Here is a 17,013-nt window from a genome sequence, read left to right as displayed (position 1 = left end):
GTTAGCAGTACCAAAGTGACCTCCACAGAGTACAAACCTGGGCAGTGTGTATGGAGGTCTTGAGCTGCCCAGACAACAAGGCTCCCCTTTCAGCCTTGCTGATGTGGTCCAAAGGAAAGCTTGGCACCAGCTTGGCTGCAGGAGGTGCCAGAATGAGGCATACAAGGTGCTAGGCAACCATCTTAGATTAAAGAAAGATGACTAAGGAAGCTGATGGGGTAACCAATAATTTCCACATTTTAATTTCCATACAATCACCAATTTAAATCATTTGCATACAATTCACATAAGCATGGCAGAGTACCAACAATAGCTTTTGAAGTTGTCCCTTTTCTGTGATGCCAAATGCACATTTTCCGGAGGTAAGAGCAGCGGGTCCTTAGGGATTTTGATGAAAACAATTGGTTGAGATCTCATTCTACATTTTTAAAAAACCTTTGGCAATAATGGAGTGGACAGATGGAGCAATTAGTGTTGGAGTACTGGCATGATGCATGGAGCATGCAGAATAAGATGCTAGACCATTTCTCATGCCAAAAATCAATTTAATATGACACTTTTTTAAAAAAACCTATTACAAAAGCACCTGTGATGGTGGGGCTTGTTGTCTCTGACTATTCATATCAGCTTCAGCCCCTAAACTATGGAATAGAAAGGAAAAGTGCAGAGAGAGGAAAACAAAGTGATGCGTGGTTGCAGACAAACTTGTGAATAAGAAAAGAGAGGATTGGTAGACTAAAGTACAGAGGGGGAGCAGAGAGATAATGGAATTCAGAAATGGAATTCAGTGGAGGAGAATGTGGGCAAAAACAGATGAGGCAGTTGAGAAACTGAGCGTACAGTATCTGGGGAAAGCAAACAAAATGCAGACCTGTGATTGTGCAGAGAAAGAAATAGTTCGTGGAGAAGGGCTATAGTTTAGGGACAAAGCATCTGCTTTGCATGCAGAAAGGTCCCAGGTTCAATCCCCAGCATCTCCAGATAGGGCTTTAAATGTCTCCCTGCCTGAAACCCTGGACTACAACTCCCATCAGCCCCAACCGACATGACCAATGATGAGGTATGATGGCACTTGGAGCCCAGCAACACGGGGAAGGCATAGCCTCCCCACTTCTGGGATACAGAAAGAAATGACAGTGTACTATGGAGCAGAGAGAAAGAAAGAAAAGGAGGAAAAATGATCAGAAAGTGGAGTTCGGTATTAGTGAAAAGTGAGAAAGCACTGCGTAGCACAGAAATGAAATAGAGAATGAATTGAAAAGATGACAATGAGTTAACACTGTAATCAAAATACTTTTCTATGGTTCACGTAACAATGTAGCTCACTTGAGTTAGCAGAACTACAGAAGTGGCCCTCAAAGTGATGTGCAGCCGTGATCTAAACAATATGCCTTTCCTTTTTTTATATATATTTATATAGCCAGGAGTTTTCCACCCCATGCAAGTTTATGTCTATAATTAATATAGGAGAGTTGATCACTGTAAGCCTTCAAAAATAATAGTGTAAGCTAAACAGGCTTGCTTATCGTTAACATGATGCATAGAAGACTGTCAGCCTATGGTTTAATGAGAAACAGCTGCTCTGATGAACAAAGGTGTCACTAACAGATGTCTTTATAAACCGTAAGCCACTGAAGCAGATCCTGTGGGCCTCAAATGCTCCTGGCAAATTAGTAAACTGTTTACTTACCTGCTTTTTAATTTTATCAAGCCAATTTCATGGAACTGGTTTTAATTGCTAATTGCATCTTTCTATTTAGGATTATGTAATACATTGAGGAGTCTCTTCAATTTGGCTTTGAGCATGCACTTTTAACTCTTGCTCATGTTGGTGCCTTGAGTGAAGCACTGTTGGTTTTTGCTGCAATTTGAATTGCCACAACTAACTTTAATAGTATATATAGTGAAGTTATCGTGCCTTCTCAACATCTGCCTATTTTCACCCTAAGAGCTGCAGGGGAGGCCCTGCTCAGGGTCAGTGAGCATGGCCCATTTGGCAGTGACATTGAACAAGACCTTCTCTGTGGTGGCACCCCAACTGTGGAACTCTCTCCTGCTAGAGTTGCATTTGTGCCCCCCTCCCTGATTCTGCCAACAGCTAATCCAGGCCTTTGGAGTAGAGTGAATGCAACTGATCATTTGTAATCCCTTGTCTGATGTACTGTGAATTCTGTCTTTTAAATCATTTTACTGATATTACTTTGTATAATGTACTTAAGGTTTTGATTTGGTTTATATTCTTTGCCATCTTAGACCCCTGGGAAGGAAGAGTGGGGCAGAAATAAATAAATAATATGTATGAGCAGATATCATCAAAATGTGTTTCTGCAGTACACAATGAAGACACAAATGAAATCTTAGGAAGCGGGGTATTGTCTGTTCAGAAAGAACCACGTGTTTAACGCAAATGTTTGCAGATGCATAATTCAAAGCAAATATTGGGGCACAAAAAAATCACTTTCTTAACAGAAGTTATGCAGATCAAAATATACTGTTGTATTTGCATTTTGGGCATGTAAGATGGTCTGTATGAACAACAGGTTACTTTTTTTAAAAAAGCAATAGTAGCTCATTTAATTAAAAGTTAACATTCCTGCAAATATAAGACAATACATACTTGTAAAACAGAGGGGGAAGGTTGTCACTGGATCAGGGCCTGCAATGTACATGAATGGTGACAATCATGATTTCATTTTCCTGGATACTTGTCCAGGTTGGCCCCTGAGCATCAATAGCTTTCACAGCAGCAATAGAACAACTTTCAAAGTGCTCCTTGGCTTCTTGAGTTGGATTCTTCCAGTCCAGCTTAAAGACAAGAGACTCCTTTTGTTTCTGTGGGGCTGTGTAGACAGTTTTGCTGGTGTGTTCTGAAAGATGCAGTTTTCTGCTATGGAAACAAAACAGAAACCACTATTAAAAACTCTCTCTCTCTCTCTCTCTCTCTCTCTCTCTCTTCTGAATAGATTTGTCTTTGTCATACTTGAATCTCACTCTTCCTCCATGGAGCTCAGGATTGCATACATGGGGCAATCATATTTTATTTGCACAATAACTCTTTGACTAATAACCTTAGAAGCAAGAAATAATGTTACCCCAGCCAAGATCAAGGGCCAAGCAGGAATGTGAACTCCAGGCTAGAATCCTAGATCTGGGAATGCCCCATTAAAGTCAACTGGACTTGCTTCCAGAGAATTGCACTATCCGTTTCCTACCCAGGAACACGTTAACTACTACAGCTGTAGCTCTACACATGCTTCATAAGTATAAGCTTTAAAAAAAGAAAAGACAAGAACACTGAGCTAACAATCCAGTTCTGTGATGAAGCACAGAAAGTTATTAATACTAGCCTAAAAGAATGCATGAAGAAGATGACAAAGATATCTTGGCACGGGGCCAAATCAAGTGTGATGTGGGACATCCACAATTAGGATCTTTCAGCTCCTGTTTTGCTTACAGTGACTTTGAAGATCAGCTCTGGGAAAGTTTCACCCTTTCTTCCTATGTGTTTTCTCTAGTGCAAATTGCTTTCCCCTCCCAAGCTATTATTAGCTCCAAAAGGAGGCAAAAGACAGGAAACTATTAGCAGCTCCATCAGAAAAGGGGCATGGGAAGAAAGGGTTAAACAACATTCCTCAGAGCACTACTCTGCCAACCTCCAAAACAGCACAATAACAAAAACGCGGGAGAGTCTGTTAGTGGATTTCCGACCTCACATCTAACTTGTCACTAATTTAGCCAAATCAACAGCTGTCTGCCAAAAGCACAAACAGATTCATCAACAGATAGTAGCTGAAGTAGGAAAATGCCCTCTTGCATTCTGCTGGGGACAATGGATCAATAATGCCCAAGGTCAGAGTGCTAGGAAGGCTTGCACTTCAACAGCTAAAACAACCATGAAGCTTCACTCCATTTGCCTGTATAAAATCCCCACTCATTTGTCAGAGCAATGCTGATACAAATGCCATGCAAAGCATTGCCTCTTTCTCCATCGTTTTTGCCCCAAGTCAGTCTCTTGGATGCCAAAGCTGCTCCATGAAAGGGGCTTGCAGGTTTTCTTTTTGGTGTAGCTGAGTAAGATTGCCTTCCATGAACACAGTGAATCTGTAAGTGACTGTGGAGGCCAGTTCTAGATCCACATGTCCTTCCACATTGGGGACATAGGTTTCTGGCCGGAAGTTAATCATGGTGAGGGTTTGCCAAACGTGCCTTTCTCTTAGCACATTTCTCCCTTTTGTCCTGAGTTCGAGCGTCTTTAAAGTCGCTGTTCTCCAACTGGAGCGCTCACAGGCCAGTGTTTCCCAATTGTCGGTGTTTACATTTTTTAAGATTTGCCTTCAGAGAGCCTTTAAACCTCTTTTGTTGACCACCAGCATTACACTTTCCATTTATAAGTTCAGAATAGAGTAGTTGCTTTGGAAGACGATAATCAGACATCCAAACAACATGCCCAGTCCAACGAAGTTGATGTTGAAGAATCATTGCTTTAACAATGATCCTTGCAGGTACTGCTGCTACAGTGTCATGGCTTCAGCTCCTCCCCCAGCAGACGTAGTAGGGCAGCCTTGCAGTGGTGGAACAAAGATTTCATTTGCACAGGGACTAGTCAGTGTGAGAACAAGGCTTCCTGTTACACCAGCTTAGTGCTTGATGTAGTGCTATGTAACTACAGTATAACTACATTGAATCAGGTTTCAGTCCCATTGTTGAATCAGTGCTAGCTCTCACACAGTTGGCTACATTACATTCTGTCATGCTGTGCATCAAAGGACGTAGCAATACAGGTGTGCATCAGAGATGTGCATCAAAGGCACAGCAGAAAGATCTGATCAAGCCACATTTCAAATATGTACTAATAAAACATATCAACAGGCACAAAGTGCAAACAGAAGGAAACAGCCAGCTTCTTCATGAGCAGCAGAAGACTGTAAAGTGGCATCCGGGGGGGGGGGGGAGGACAGTTACACTTCTATAATATATGCTTGAGAAGACTTGCTTTTGAAACTCCAAGGGCTCTGATTTCAAAAACAATATTAAACTGCATGGTCTTTCTTTCTTTCTTTCTAGGCTATCAAGCTAAGTACCATAGAAAGCATATGTTATATATGCATTCCTCTTTGGCCATGGATTGATCTGTTCCCATTCACAATTCTGCATTAAGCAAAAACCATAGAAATTTATGGTAGCTGCTTTCCAGCCCTCTTTTTTAGCTGCACTGAATTAGCCATCAGATCGTTTTCCTCATCTTAAATACACACGTGGACATGGAAGAAAGAAGTATAGCTACATAAACTCTAAGCTCTGCTTCAAGACCCAGAAAAACAGCTTGGAGAAAAAGCCCCTGCTATTAATAATTTTGTTATCTTCACTTCGACCCTGCCTCCCATGTTCATCAATATACTAAGGCTTAATCACTGGTAACATAAGAGGGAAATGACTGTTATTCATATTTAATCTAAGCACACACACAAGGGCTTCTGATCACAAGGTGTTTAGCGCTGCAATGTTGTACGTTATCTGTTAACTCTGTTCTACCCTGTTTCCCCACTGTTTAAACCAATTCACAAACCAAGAACTTACACACCTAACGCTAATAATGAACCATATGTTGCAGATATTACACATGACAAGAAGACTTGGTCTATTTATTTGTATCATTTATTATGATCCTTGTTTATAAAACCCAATAAAAAGTTATTTTTAAAAATGCACCCTGAAACTCACAAACAAGATTGTAAAGCCAACCAAAGGAATGCAGTATATTTCATTTGTTGACTAAAGCATGTTTCTTTTATCAGCATTTTTAGTTCAAATCCTCATTGATCAGTCAGCAACACTGTGCTGCCTCCCTTTCAATAATCCACAGACAAGTGCACTACAAAAATAATTTTCTTCTGTCCAGATGAATCAGTGTTTATTCTCAATGGCTAAATCCTTCTGTCTCAGCTGAATTATGTGCTCTATGACGCAGACAGCTTGGCCTTTCACCTGAAATGTTACTACTGCAATACAACATACTATCTCCCCATCTCTCTGAGGAAGAAACAATCCACACTCATTATTCAGGAAGTAGAACAATGCTAAGCTACTTAGCCCAAACTTAATTTCCTGTCTTACCCAGGGGTCTATGTCCCAGAATATTTGCTTTCATGAAAATGTTTCATTGACTGTTTCCACAATGAGTTCTAACGCTTCCAATTGTCAGTTGTGAAATTTATTAGCATTGCATTAGGGTGGGGAGGGCAACCGGTGGCTTTCAGCCTAATTTCATGGGGTAAGGGGCAGGGCCGGCCCACCCATGAGGCAAGTTGAGGTGATTGCCTCAGGTGACAGGATCCAGAGGCAGAAGATCCTAAAAGGGATCTTAATTCCCCCTTTGTTCCTGATGTAGATCTTCCCTCACCCCTTCTTCCCTGGCAGGGAGCAGAGTACCATTTTGTGGTTTGCCTCAACATCAAAATGTCTTGGACTAGCCCCAGGTAGCTCAGAATAAGAAAACGAGGATTTGGGGAGAACCTCTGCCAAGTGATCGGTTCAGACCTCTAAGAAGAGTGATTTGTTCTACCCCCAGCAATCTGCTAAAGAGAGAAGGGGGTGACAGAAAGAGACGACTTCTCTCCTCTGTGCACCTTTAAAAGATGCTGGGGGGAGGCGTGTCTGGAGGGTGCACAGGGGTCTGGAGAGGAGGAATGGGGAAAGTTCCCTTTTGCAAATGGAAGTCTACTGCACTAGTGGAACATCAGTACTGGGTATAACCCAATGTTACCTAATCCCTGCATTTCACAAAAGCTAATATTTGACCTGAATGGGCCTGCTCAATGAAAGTCACAAAGATGGCAAGGACTCTTATGGACTAAATAATACAGCAACAAAGTAGGCATACAAATTAACAATCTTGCAAGTTCCATGACTGCATGAGAGGGTAGTGGGAACACACCCTCTGCCATTGTACAGGTGAAGGGGTTTGTTTAAACACACCTATACTGTCTTTCAAATAGCAAACAATTCTCATCAATCCTGAATTCAAAAGCAAACATTCCCTCATGTACAAATAAGAGACTGGGGGTTGTAACGGGAAGAACAGTGTACCTGTTTGCTTGCAGAACTGGTCCGTACATGTCCTGTTCCACACACCTTTCTTTAACATAAAGAACTTCCTCTAGTTTCTCGACCTGAAAAACAAAAAGGACATCTTTCTCAGTCAACCTGAAATGAAGGAGGCATCTTTCAGTTACAGGATCTAATGAGGATGCTCTGCTGGTATGGTCTGAAGGTACATGAAGCCATCACCTTGCTGAAGTTAAGTTGAGTCTGATCAATATCTGGATAGGTGACTGCCTTGGGTCCAATGACAGGGGGAAAGGGGGCTCTAACTCTAAGAAAATAAATAAAGGATGCTCCAGCCACATAGTTAGCAAGAGCAGGCAGTGCAGTGGGGAGGTGTCTTACCAGGGCAAGTCAGCAGCTAGAACAAGGCTGTGTGTGCACACTGGTGGGAGCATCCATTGGTGTGCTTGCACAGCCCCAACCTTGCACACTGCCCTGCCCTGCATCATCCCAGTAAGTGACGGTGATTACCGTGTTAGCTCTGCAGCGCTGCCCCAACTACTCCTGGTAGTTATTCTTGATGGGATGAATTAGCATAATTTCTTTCCAGATCTGATCTCTGAGCTTCTGACAAAGCAAGGTTTAGGAAGGCAATGGCTGCGTAAGCTGAAATTGAGTTTGCCGCTTAGTTCTGAACTTGCTCTATTGTCACAATTAAAATGCATCTTGTACTATTCTAGTAAGTTGGCAACCCTAATAAGCAGAGGCACCAAAGTCAACTTGTGTAGTTGGCCTTTTAACACTTACTGCACAGAGTGTCAGCTGTTCCTCAAAGCCTCAGATTTATCACTTAAAAAGGCCAAGTAGAAAGTTTCAACAGCTTTACTGTTTCTAATTAAGCAGATTAGGAACATTCAAAGCATGACTCACTAGTTCCAAAGGAAATGAACAGATATCCAGTTATGATAAAGCAACTTGATCATCAGCTAACCTTATAATTAAGAGAGATAAGAACAGGTATCAACAAATTTAAGTTAACGCACTCAAGAGTATAATAATCATTTTTAACAAGCTGGAAAACTTCAAATTCACATATATATATATTTCAAATCAACCTAATTAAGGTTGTCATAGTTACCAAATGTGCCACTTAGTGATCTTTCCCCAGGTCATTCTTTTAAGGGGAAAAACAGGAAATAAATGAGTTTATCTGATTCTGAAGTTCCTTTAATAATTAGACCAATATGTCTGCTGCTGTATCTGTACCCACAAGCAATTGTTGCTCAAAGATGGACATTAAAGCTTATTCCTTTTCTAGTCCATTGACAGCTAAGTCATATTTTCTACTGTGACCTGGTGTTTTCTGATGGTAGATAAAGTTCCACAAAATCAACTGTTTTACCATAGTTATGACGACATATGAGGCAGAAAGGGGGTGCTTCCAGATGGGAGGTTTTGTCATGACCCCACTGAAGGAAACCTCTTTGGAGGATCTGGAGAAGCAGCCTACATCACAGGGTCATGAAGCAGAGGAGGGAGAGGAAGGGACCCTGGGGGTCAACTAGTCCAACTCCCTGCATTGCAGGAATCTCAACACATGACCCCCTCCCATACAATTTGAAACCATCCCGGACCATGCTTAGCTTCGCAAATGTGCTAGCACTCTTATTGCTGCACCACTAGTTGACAGTATATATGCTGCTAGAGCTTTAGTGAAACACCACAACTGCCCCCCCCCCAATTTCAAAAGATTGAAATAATAACTAGAAAAGTAGCTGGAGACTGGTGATGGGTTTAATTCCAATTTCAGAGGATAATCAATACAGTTCCCTTGAATTCACAGAACAAAAAGTTTTCATCTGGAATTGAATTAAAATGAGTAGGTCTGTTGCCTAAGGATGAGAAAAACTAGGACTAAGAATCTCTTAATTAGCAGGCCGATATGCTTGCCATCTCTAGAGAATGTCCCATTAGGAACCCTTTAACAAAAAAAGGGAGCAAAGAAGGCAGCTTGCTGTTTCTGTCAGGCTCAACTTTGCCTTTCAAAAAAAAAGTATTAGGTGTTTTTGCTAATTAAAATAAAATAAGAGAGCTGACAGAATTCTCTATAAAATGATTGCACCTCAAATATCTTTCCACACCTCTCTGTTGGAATCAGGAAATCTTTTGTATTAGAAAAATTTTCTCTGCTGCTCCTGCAACATGGCTTATAATACTCAACAAGAAGGTGAACAGGAGGTCTCTCTTTAAAGAAACGTTGGCTCCTGTCATTTATGAACATTTTCAATATGACCTTTGAGATGAGTTTGTTTGGTCTTATTTTCTGTATATCAGCAGTAATGAAGGATTAGAAATTGGTGATGATTAGCCCGAACCAGAACTTGCTAACATCAATGGGAGCCTTTAGTCTGCAGCTGAAGCCAGACCAGGCAGTTGTGGTTATGGGCAAGGGAGCTGCATGCTTTGTATAGTGTGGGGATGCCCATGATTAAGGTGGCTACCATGCATGTGGTAATCAGATTCGGCGTCTGAATGTAGTCCTGGACCCAGCACCAGTTTTGGAGTTGCAGGGCACTAACAGTGTGGGATTATGACCATACTTCGAAATCAAGGATCTGTCAACTATCATCCATGTTCCCCCAGCTGCCAGGATGAACTACACTATCAGAGAACACTGACACCAGAAAACGCATCAGATAAGTCTTCTGATATTGTATTTAAAGACAGGAAGACACTGTGGTGATCAGTTTATAGGTCAGGCCATAGCTCTCAAATGGTGATAAGGTCTTCCCTAACATGATGGAGGCAAGATCTAAGAGAACTGCTAAGTCCTCCCAGTCCAGGTGTGCATCTTTTCCAACAAGCTATACAACAGCCCATTCCCTTCCTTTCCTAATGAGCATAAAATGAATCCCTGTGATTGGCTTGCTCCTTTTCACTGTTGTACTGAGTGACTGTTGTATTGCCCAATGGACTACTTGTTCTCCTGCTACATACTGTCTGAATATTTTTTTGCCTCTAGAACTTCAAGAAGGAATAAATGTTGCCTGAGCCATCTGAATTTGGAAGACTCGGAGAGCTTAGCGTTGATTTAGAGAGAGGCTAAAATTTGAGACTGCTTGATATCAGAACAATTTAAAAACCCAGGTGGTGAGGAATCCTGGAACTACTAAGGAAACATCTGAATGTTCTCTGCTGAATGAAGAGCTCTTACCTGCTGACTGTAAGCTTAAACTGAGGCCTCTATCCAGTTTGCTTTGTGGCTTCGTGCTGATAAACAAGTAACAAAGAACGCACACAGTGATGATAAAAGCCAGCAGGACCACTGCTGCAATTGACAAGCCAATAAGTGCTCCAACACTGAGAAAAGAAAGCAACAGAATTTAATGTGCTGGACATTCTAGGAGCATTGTCAAGCGCACCACAACAAGAAATCATCAGCATCACATGTACTTAAAGAAGGAAGACAGATGTTTTGACAGAATAGAGATAAACTGATTTGTCTTTAATATTCTCATGGGAACTGAATTTGTCATGAAATTCTACTCTTATTGATCCAGAGCAGAACTCCAACGTATAGTTAGCAGAGTAAAAACTTAAACACGTTGCAGGATTCCCAAAAAATAGATCAGAGGCAATTGTATTTCATCCAGCAGAGCTTTACTGCTACCGAAGGCAAATGAGCATAATGGTCACAAATCCAATACAATCAGGATTGGCACTGTCCATAAGAAATCTAGTTGCAGCGGACTTAACTTAAACTTACAATAACATAATAAGACTAAAACTTAACACTATATACAGAACACCACACCAGAAGGAAAAGAGAAAGAAAGAGAAACTGAAACCCAGGCTCCTTCTGGCCTTACTTTTATAGTCAGCATGATCTTGACAGAAAAGAGATCCAGTTTCAACCAGCTGTACTCAGCTTCTCTGAAGGAATAACCCAAACATCATGAACCTTCTGCTTGTTTCTTTCACACAGAGAAGCTTCCAGAACCCTCTTGAATTAAGTAGAATAGGAAAGATTTTTACACATCAGAACAATACTTTCTGTACTCAGGGGTGCCGACTTATAAAAAATATTGGGGGGGCCCATACCGGGGTCCTGCCGCTGGTTCGCTCGGGTAGCCGGGAGAACGCAGTTCGAGGTGGCGGTGTTGGGGAGAGACCCTCGCTCAGGGCGCCACTAGACTTGGCGGCCGGCGGCCTATCTGGGGGCTTTTGGAGCGTATTTCGGCGGAGCGATTGGGGAGGAGGGGGCTTGTTGCCGGATTCTTCAGCTGGGCCGGAGATCCGCTGCTGGGGGGTCCCTGGGCCGAGTTGTGAGCACGGCCTGCTGAAGGGAGATCCAGCCGATTGCGTGACGGGGACGGCCGGGGCTCTCCGGCTAGGGCGCGCAGCTGGCTGGCTGGCGAGGGAGCAGGTGGGGAGGAGGCGGGGGTCCTCACTCTCTTAGGAAACGCACCCACGCGCCCGATTGCCACGAAGTCCGAAGGGTGCGTGTGTGGAATTAAAAAGCAAAAACGAGATACGGGCAGGGCAGGCAAAGAGTTTTCTGCAAGAGGATGGAGGGCAGGTTGAAGAGAAAATCACTCAGGATGAGACAGTCAAATCAGCCATGATAAAATGGGCTCAGGATATTGGGTATAACATCATGTTTGAGGACTGGGAAAGGTTATGGACCACCGGAATGAAATTCATGGCATGTAATGCCTTGAAGGAAAATATTATGAAAATGATTTATAGGTGGTACATGACCCCAGTCAAGCTTGCAAAAATATATCACCTGTCTGATAATAAATGTTGGAAATGTAAGGAGGCTGAAGGGACATTCTTTCACCTCTGGTGGACTTGTCCAAAAGTGAAGGCCTTCTGGGAAATGATCTATAATGAGTTAAAAAAGGTATTTAAGTATACCTTTCCCAAGAAACCAGAGGCCTTCCTCTTGGGCATTGTTGGCCAGAAAGTGTTAAAGAAGGATAGAACTTTCTTTATGTATGCAACTACAGCAGCAAGAATACTTATCGCAAAATATTGGAAGACACAAGATTTGCCCACACTGGAAGAGTGGCAGACGCAATTGATGGACTACATGGAACTGGCTGAAATGACTGGCAGAATCCGAGATTTGGGAGAAGAAACAACGGAAGAGGACTGGGAAAAAATTAAGGACTATTTACAAAAACAATATAAGTTGTATGAATGTTAAAAATTTACACGATTCGGAAACTATAGCTTCAGCAATTAGATTTGGGAAACAGGAAATTATATTTTAAGTAAGAAAAGGTCAAAATCTAAGGTAATACTATGTTTAATTTAAGATATAAGTAACTGATGAAAAGTATGTTAAATTTAGAGGTATAGTATTTGAAAAGTACAAAATAAGGTACGAAACAAGGTAATAATTTGCTGATATCTTTATTATAAAGAATGCAGGGTAAGGGAGATGCGAGGAAGTCCAGTTAGTTATATAAAAAATGTGTTGAATGGTTGGTTTTCTTTTCTTCTTTTTCTTTTTTTCTTTTTCTTGTTCTTTTACTTTTTTCTTCAGTGTATGTTTCTAACTTTGTATTTGAAAACTTATTAAATATTTATAAAAAAAGAAGAAGAGAAAATCCTTTCGCTTTTCTGGGGCTCAGGGAAGTCTCAGAGCCGGAGGTTGGGGAAGGGACCCCCTTTGCTCTGCCCTCTTCTCCCGTCTTAGATTTGCATGGGGGTCCCCGCCCGAGCTTGCCTGGCCACCGGGCCACACAAGGGCCGCGCTCTACGCGGCACACCTTGCTAGCCGCGCAGCTGTCCTCCGCGGCTGCGGAGCGGCCCTGCGCCGGTGCCCAGCCCCTCTGGGCGCCCGCTGCGCTGTCAATGACAAGCGGGCGACGTCGCGGGCGGGGAAGGCGTCGCTTTCTTTCCCGATCCTTCATCCTCCCAGTCTTCCAGCCCTTTTTTGGGTTGGAAGCTCGTCTCGTTCGCCCTTCTCCTGTCTTCACCCTGCGCGCAATTTTCCTCCCTCGTCTCCCTCCCCATTTCTCCTTCCTTCCTGACTGACTGACTGACTGACTGACGGGCTTGGGCTCGGGCTCCGGCTCGGGGTCGGGCTCCGGGTCGGGCTCCGGCTCGGGGTCGGGCTCCGGGTCGGGCTCAGGCTCAGGCTCGGGCTCCGGGTCGGGCTCAGGCTCAGGCTCAGGCTCGGGCTCGGGCAGCCACAGCGTCGGCGGTGTTGGCGATCGGCGGCGCGGGGGGATGGCCCTCCCGGGGAGCCGGCGCTGCTCAATGGGGTTGCCAAGGAGACAGGCCGGCCGCCCCCCTCCCCCGGCCCGGCGCCCCCCGCCGCGCCGGTGCCCGTTATCGAGCTGGTGCGCGCCGGGCGCCCTATAAAAGCCGCGGACGCGCCCACCGCCGCCCGAGATTATTGGGGGGGCTGAGCCCCCCCAAACGAATTTTTGAGGGGGCTCGGGCCCCCTCAAGCCCCATGGAGTCGGCGCCTATGTCTGTACTGAGAAAATGCAAACTGATACTCCCCCCATTTATTAGGTACAGGAAGCATTGATATGCAAAACGCCTATAGAAAAACATTGCATGTACACCTTCCTTCTACAAGAATAAATCCTAGCCTTTTGTTGCTAGACCTGCAATTTACAGCAAACACATTCCTTCACTATTCCTGGGGAGATAAACATAGAGAGAGAGAAGGGGACTGAAGCTATCTAGTCCAACTTTCTGCTGCAGGAAGGACAATATGCCTGTCAGCCACACACACCCATTGTGATATTCAGTTCTAAATGGACTAAAACAGAAGTGGTGTGCTGAAGCAAATGTTTTGCCACAGGCCCCCATTGTAGATTCCATTTGCTGGTCTGGTCTTCGCATGCAACAGAAACAGGTGTAGAGTCCCAAGGTATGGACTGTACCACTTCAGACCACATGTGGAGGATCATTATTTTGAATGATCCTTTGTATAAAATTATTACTTTTTAATATGAAAAAAGTGAAATTCCGCAGGTTTCTTTTTAACTCCTACACAGGAATTTAATTCCTATACAGCCTTTGCTGTAGAAATTTTGTATTCTGTGAGGTGGACCTCTCTCACATGAAATGTAGTAGCACCATCTGCCTGCATAGCTTAGTACCTAAATTCAGTCACTGATGATTGATATTCTTGTTTTGAGATGGCATCTGTTACTTCTGAGGAAGAAACTGGCAGAGGAGAGAGTGTAATGAGGAACTTTAAGTGTTATGTTGCTATTCCAACCATAGTTGACATCCCATCCCTAATGACGCCGTCAGCATTGAAAGTGCTGCTGTTTTTGACTAGTCATAACAATAAAATAGCTGTTCTTGTTGGTAGCTATTTGGTCTGTCTACTTTTCTGAAATAACTCAGCATGGTGTCAGAAGTCTAAGCCTTAAAACTCACAATTGCTTACTATGACAGTTTTAAGCTCCAGAAAGCTTCAACTTTGATGATACATGTGCAAGGCTATGCCTCCTAGGAGCCACTTATTTGGCCACAGTACTTAGTGATGTCTGCATGTACGGTAGGTGTCACTGAACACAGGATCCCACCCACAAGATGTCATTTGCAAATACTCTTTTACTCAATATCCAGGTGATCACAGTTGATACTCCTTAAAAATATAAACTTATTCAATACTTTGGTTTCTCTTCAGATTGGAGAAATCTTTTTATCTTTTACTCATACAAACTTAGCAGTAACATAGAACTTTTTTAAAAGTGTTCAAAGTGTTTTCTGTGTATTAGTACAGGCTTGTTGTAAACCACTCACAGGGTTGGTTGCCTGTGACAATTATTAATCACCTCCAGGTAACCAGGCAGGGAAACCTCTACAATACGGTAGTTTGTTCCTCTTTTGAGCACAAGTAAATACAATAATATATTGGAGGACTAGACAAGGGATTCTGCCTCCCCCTGCCCCCTCAGCTTGTTAACTCAGGTGGACTTTTCCAAGGCTGCACAAACCTTGCCACAGCTACACTATCCATATTGCAAATGCGACATGGAGGCTACAAGCTTATACTGTACCCACTTATCTGGGAGTAAGCCTCACTGAATTCAACGGGATTTACTTCGAAGTGGAAATGCATAGGATTGCACTGTGAATATAACATGACTTGCCTAAAACCACCTGGATTAAGTTTGAACCAAATCAGATTCTTGTTAAGAAAACTCTTTCGCCAATTATTAATGATGAGTTATTTCTACAAAGAGACAAATCTTTCATTTGGATTAGACTAGGCTAGTAGCTACCATTCTCCTGTTCTGTACCACTAATATTAATTAGAGTTAATGAAAAGGCATGCATTGGAGTCTCAGAGAACCCATCCTTTTGTCACTCTGGTTGTTGCCAGTAATAGATATACAATGATTCAAAGGACAAGAGGGGAAATTACGGTATTATATGTTAAGTCGTCTCTTGAGCATACCTCTTTGTCTTGCTGCAAAGTGACGATCCTCTCACACTGCTGCTGCTACAAGGTTGCTAAAACAGGGGTAAAAAAATCCCCTCCTAAAATAATACAAGCTCTAAGCAATCGGTTTAGATTGCAGAAAGTTCCCATATTTGGTTACACTACCAGTTTGCACATTCACACCCCTGCCACACACATTCCCTCTCTGCTAGTGGCTCAACTTAACTTAGTGCCAAAGCTTAGCCTGGTGCTAAGGCTACACTGAAACGGGCACAGAATCATTATACAACCTCTGAGCGTGTGCAGAGCGCATTCCACTAATTCCACACACAGAGACACACCAAAGGGTCTTGGCACTGTGGTGGACTGGGCGGGCAGCCCCCCAGCCCGCCTCCTCGTCTCACCTGAGCCACCACATGTAGTTGTGCTCGTAGGGGAAGAAGCTGTTCGGGTCATCGCAACAATACTTGAGGTCCTGGAAGCCGCAACAGTAGATGGAGCCGGGCTCGCCGTCCTCCCCCGGGCAGCTGAAGGCGCTGACCAGCACCTTGTCGGCGTTCATGTAACTCGTGCAGTCGGCGCTCATGGTGCAGCCGAGCGAGCGGAGTCTGCGGCGAGGCAGCTCGGCTTCTTCTTTCAGAAGCGGCGGGGAATTGGAATCGAAGGCGCCGCAGAGCAAGGAACCGCGCGCCGGAGGCAGAGCGGGTAAAAGACGCCCGCGCTAAGGGAGGAAGAAAGGGGCAACCCGAGGGCGCCAGAGGAGCCGGCTCGCCTTTCCTGCCACTTTTGAGGCGCCACAGGCGCGCCCCCTTCCACCTCCGCCGACGGACTGTCTGCTGTCGCCAAGGCGGAGGGTTTCTTTCTCCCTCTCCCGCCACTCCCGCGCTCGCCCTGTGCGACGCCCCGCCTCCCTCGCCCTGCTGAGCCTTCTGGCCATTGCTAACGCAGCAGCGATCCTGTGAAGGGAAGCGAAAGGGATGGATCACGCAGCCTCGGCTCAGCGTCGAGGGGATTTCAAGAGAAACCATTTCAGGCGTTATTCCAGACCCTTTTTCTTGTCCGGAGGGTCCCATTCATGGGTACGAATAAATCCACATCAGCGCCCAACTGTGTTTGAGGAGCCAGGTCTGGCAGGCTGCAGCAGCCTGGAAGATTGCCGTCGTCTGAAAAACTGGCCCAACCAACGCAGTTAAAACGGTGAGGTGACAGACCACGATCTTTGGACACCTGGTTTCCAGTTTTGACATTTGATAAGCAAAAGACGCCCTGGAATCAACCACCCTGGGATCACGCGGATAGTTTGGGATTGATCCAAGAATGGAAGAGGCAGGGTAAGAAGGAGATCAGGGTAGCTAAGAACCAGCTCTGAACTGTGGAGGTGGCACCTGGTGCTAGGTGACAAAAGTGCACACACTTCAGTCTAGACTCAGGATAAGTTATGGGTTGGCCCTACCATTAGGCAAAGTGAGGCAACCGCCTCTGGTGGCAGATTCGGGGTCACAGATTCCCCTCTACCAGAGGAGAGAGCTAGGTATGCACCC

The 17,013-nt window shown here is 44.1% G+C and overlaps 1 protein-coding gene across 2 annotated transcripts; it reads right to left on the bottom strand.

Annotated features, from left to right (window-relative positions):
• Nucleotides 1-219: 219 nt before the first annotated feature.
• Nucleotides 220-16,307, bottom strand: SHISAL2A (shisa like 2A). 2 transcript variants are annotated; one of them, XM_083510174.1, is made up of 4 exons: nucleotides 15,877-16,307; nucleotides 10,259-10,404; nucleotides 7,087-7,169; nucleotides 220-2,887 (listed from the first exon to the last, which is right to left on the bottom strand). In XM_083510174.1, the coding sequence occupies exons 1-3, from the start codon at nucleotides 16,056-16,058 to the stop codon at nucleotides 7,138-7,140; spliced, it is 360 nt and encodes a 119-aa protein (XP_083366300.1). In that variant the 5' UTR covers nucleotides 16,059-16,307; the 3' UTR covers nucleotides 220-2,887; nucleotides 7,087-7,137. The 2 variants fall into 2 exon arrangements, with proteins under 2 accessions (XP_083366300.1, XP_083366301.1); XM_083510175.1 differs by having other exon boundaries at nucleotides 220-2,884; nucleotides 15,877-16,303.
• Between the last annotated feature and the right edge of the window lie 706 nt (nucleotides 16,308-17,013).

Source organism: Podarcis liolepis, assembly GCF_965112155.1.
Source record: "Podarcis liolepis genome assembly, chromosome: 6".
NCBI classification, from domain to species: Eukaryota; Metazoa; Chordata; class Lepidosauria; order Squamata; family Lacertidae; genus Podarcis; species Podarcis liolepis.
Note: the sequence above shows the minus strand (reverse complement) of the source record. Positions and strands in the feature narration are given on the sequence as shown.